The sequence below is a fragment of the Pistacia vera genome, unplaced genomic scaffold (assembly GCF_008641045.1).
Source record: "Pistacia vera cultivar Batoury unplaced genomic scaffold, PisVer_v2 Contig553, whole genome shotgun sequence".
NCBI classification, from domain to species: domain Eukaryota; kingdom Viridiplantae; phylum Streptophyta; class Magnoliopsida; order Sapindales; family Anacardiaceae; genus Pistacia; species Pistacia vera.
In genome coordinates, this window is record NW_022196394.1 from 73,700 (window position 1) to 77,539 (window position 3,840).

The 3,840-nt window shown below is 40.3% G+C and overlaps 1 protein-coding gene across 1 annotated transcript; it reads left to right on the forward strand.

The window, feature by feature from the left end:
* The first annotated feature begins 281 nt into the window (after positions 1 to 281).
* LOC116108092 (zinc finger BED domain-containing protein RICESLEEPER 2-like) lies at positions 282 to 1,721 on the forward strand. Its single transcript, XM_031394381.1, has 3 exons — positions 282 to 1,005; positions 1,175 to 1,428; positions 1,536 to 1,721. The coding sequence occupies exons 1-3, from the start codon at positions 282 to 284 to the stop codon at positions 1,719 to 1,721; spliced, it is 1,164 nt and encodes a 387-aa protein (XP_031250241.1).
* Positions 1,722 to 3,840: the final 2,119 nt, after the last annotated feature.

The window sequence follows — 3,840 nt, forward strand, 5'->3', positions numbered from 1 at the left end:
ATTTACAAAGGTGTGTGAATCGAGCCACTTCACGTAGACAACAACATATTAATTTTTCCCCTGCTGATTCTAGTGGGGGAACATCTGTCCTTCCTCCTCTTACCGGTAAGTTCGACATGATGGTGATGAGGGAATTGATTGCACAATGGGTGCTTATGCATGAGCACCCATTTACCATTGTGGAAGAGGAGGGTTCGAACAATATGTTGAAATATGGGATTCCATGATGGTCAAGGGTTTCACGCAATACATGTAAAAATGATTGTGCAAAGGTGTATGAAATGGAGAAACAGAAGTTGAAGACATTGCTAAAAGGTGTAAGGAGGATTAGTTTGACCACAGATTTATGGAATTCTGACAACCAAAAGTTAGAGTATATTGTTTTGACAGGGCATTGGATAGATGATAATTGGAAGTTGAACAAACGGGTTCTTAACTTTGTTCATTTACCTATTCCAAAAGGTGGTGTGCAGATTGCTGATGCAATTTACAAATGTTTGGCAGAATGGGAGATTGAAGACAAGGTCCAAACGATATCAGTGGACAATGCTACTAGTAATGATGTGGCAATTAGGGTGTTGAAGCAAAATTTTACAATAACAAGGCAGTTGAGTTGTGGGGGTAAAATGTTTCATGTCAGATGTTGTGCACACATCTTAAACTTGATGGTGCAAGATGGTCTTTCACAGATTAGGAGAATCATCAACAAGATCCGTGACAATGTGGTATACATTAATGGTTCAGAGGGTAGGCTGAAGGTTTTTGCAGAGATTGTGCAACAATTGCGTTTGCCATGTCGAAAACTTATCATTGATTGTAAAACAAGGTGGAATTCAACTTATGACATGTTGGAAATTGCAATTAAGTTTAAAGAAGTGTTTCCAAGATACAAAGAAAGGGATGAGGGTTACGAACATTGTCCAAATAAAGAAGATTGGGTGAAAGTAGAGAAAGTCTATGAGATTCTAAGGGTTTTTAATACAATGACCAATATCATCTCAGGGAGTAATTATCCAACATCAAATGTATTTCTAAGGCAAGTATGTAGGATCAAAATGTTGTTGAATAAAAAAAAGTGAAAGTGAAGATGAATTTATTAGACAGATGGTGAGAAAAATGAAAGAGAAGTGTGATTAGTACTGGGGGCAATGTAATTTGTTGATGGCTGTTGCAGCTATATTGGACCCTAGGTACAAAATGAGGGTGATTGAGTTTTCTTTCCCTAAGATGTATTCTGATGTTGAGGCACGGGCAAATGCTACAACTGTTCGGGATACTTTGTATGAGGTATATGGGGAATATGCTAATGATTGTCAGTCATCTAGTGTAGTCCTCAGAGGTAAAATTGAAAGGGTTGGACTTGAAGTCATTCCCGAGGGGTCCATGGGAGGAGCTGATGATTGGGAATTTGATGATTTTCTGGATGAGGTTGAAACTATTGAGCAAATAAGTCTTAGTTGGATATTTACCTGAGCGAGGCATGTTATAAGTGTCAGGGTGATTCGAAAAATTTTGATGCTTTGGATTGGTGGAAGGCGAATGCTTTGAAGTACCCTATCTTGTCTAGGATGGCTCGTGATATACTAGCTATTCCCATCACTACAGTGGCTTCAAAGGCTACTTTCTGCGCCGGTAGTAGAGTTATTGACACATATCGATCTTCGTTGTCTCCCGAAACAGTGGAAATGTTGTTATGTGGAGCGATTGGTGTCGCATTTTAAATGGAGTGAAAAAAGGAATCACGGTGCATTTTTAATAATATATTTATTATTTTATTCTACAATTACTCTTATTTCATTCGAACATTGATATTAACTTCTTCTTTTTTTGTTTTAAATTTCAGATACAGAAGGAACCAGTGGAGATTCAACTTCCGGAAGTTTGAGTTCTATATTATTTTGATGATAATTTTGATGGACATTTGTGGTTTTTTTTTTTTTTTTTTTTTTTTTTTTTTNAATTAAATTAAATCCGAACACAACTCAATTACAATCGATGCGAAGTAATGAAAAGCAATATTCATCATTTAATTATTCCAAACCAACGTTTATCATTCAGCAAGTTCTATGAAAACATTAAATCATAATGGACAACAATATTCATCACAAGTTATGCTTAAATCATATTAAAGTATCGAAATCAATCATGAAACGAAAACAAATATAATCCGAAGCACAATACTACCAAATGTCCTATAATTGGGCTCATCCAACTAGTCAAGAGCTGATGAGGAGAGTCGTGGAGTCAATCCCGATCTCGCCTGTGCCGTAACAGACAACCGGGAGCTTAGCCACTCATGGTGGTGATGACGGAGGCCGAAACGGTGGAAACGAAGTTGACCATGGCGGAGAGGAGGTAACCGACAGTGATATGATGTGAAGAAGGGGTGAAAACAACCAACGGACAGCCCGAAATACTAATAGCCGCACTTCGCCGGAAAACGTTAATTTTCCGGCGGGTCTTCCGGAAAACGGTGGCGGAAATGGGATTCGAAGGTACCGATGGAAAGCTCTGGTGATGGGGAGTTCAGATCAGGTTCTGGGGAGGTGAGAAGTTGCCAGAAATGAGCAGGATCTGGCCTGGAAGATGAAGAGGCGCGGCGGCAAAATCGCAGATTCCGACGGTTTTCGCGGTGGCTGAAGCTAGGGAAGTGTAGATCCAGCCGTGGGGAAGGGAGATCGACCCTTGGGGAGCTGAGACGTCACCGAAAAAGGGCGAAAACTGGCCGGGAAGATGAGCAGTCGCGGTGGTGGAAGATGAAACGCCGCGGCTGCTTTCGTGATTTGCGGTGGTGGTCTGGGACGATGGGATGACGACGATCTGTGCACGAGGAAGCCGAAGAGTCACCGGAGGTCGCCGGAAATGGAAGACGAAGGGTCGCCGGAAAAGATGATGAACAGCCCCTGGAAAACGCGAACTGCATTTTTCTTTTATAGAATAAATTGTAAAATATCAGTTTGGTCCCTACACAATTGAAAAGTAACNAATCCCCTTAGAACTTTCCAGCTCTGATACCACTGTTATAACCAAAGCCTGATAAGCAAATTCGCAACACAAATAACCACACACAAGATTAAAGATCAAAGAATCACACACACAACACAAGGCACGATTTTACCGTGGTTCGTCTATCCAATCTTGGATAGACTACGTCCACGTTGAACTCCGAAATACGGACGCTCACAGCACTAAGAAGACATTCAATGATTACAAGAAGGACAAGAATACAAATCTGCCAAAACAGACTAACACCCAACCAAGGCCTAATCACTCAAGAATCTCTCAATAATCTGTAAGAAATCAGAGGACAAATACCAGCCTCTAGAAGGAAACGCAACCCTCTCTCACAATCAACCCAGATTACACCCAGAAAGATTAAGCAAAAACCAACCCTAGTTTTTCCCTCTTTTGCAAACCCTAATAGCCGATAAAGAAACAAAAATGCATTTTTTTTTTATCACTGTTGCTCTTCTTTATATATGTCTGCGTTCTAATCCTCAGCCCTTGGATCTGTCTTGATCTGACGGCTAAGTTTCGGTAATGGCCTTAAATGAAACGACCCCGTTTTGGCTTCCAATGGACTTAAGTGAAACTGCCCCGTTTTTGGCTTCACATTATTTTCAGTCCTCAATGTTATTTTCTTTCAAGTTAGTAAATTATAGTAATCCCAACTGAACTAGCCAGTAATTATGAATCCTAATTAATAATTGTGAGGCTATTAATGATAACTTTTGTGTGGGGCAGTTTCAGAGGGGGCAATAAAGCAAATGCTGATGCTGGAGCTGGAGAGAAAGTGAAAGAAGCAGCTAAGAAGAGTACAAGTAAAAGCAAAATGGCAGT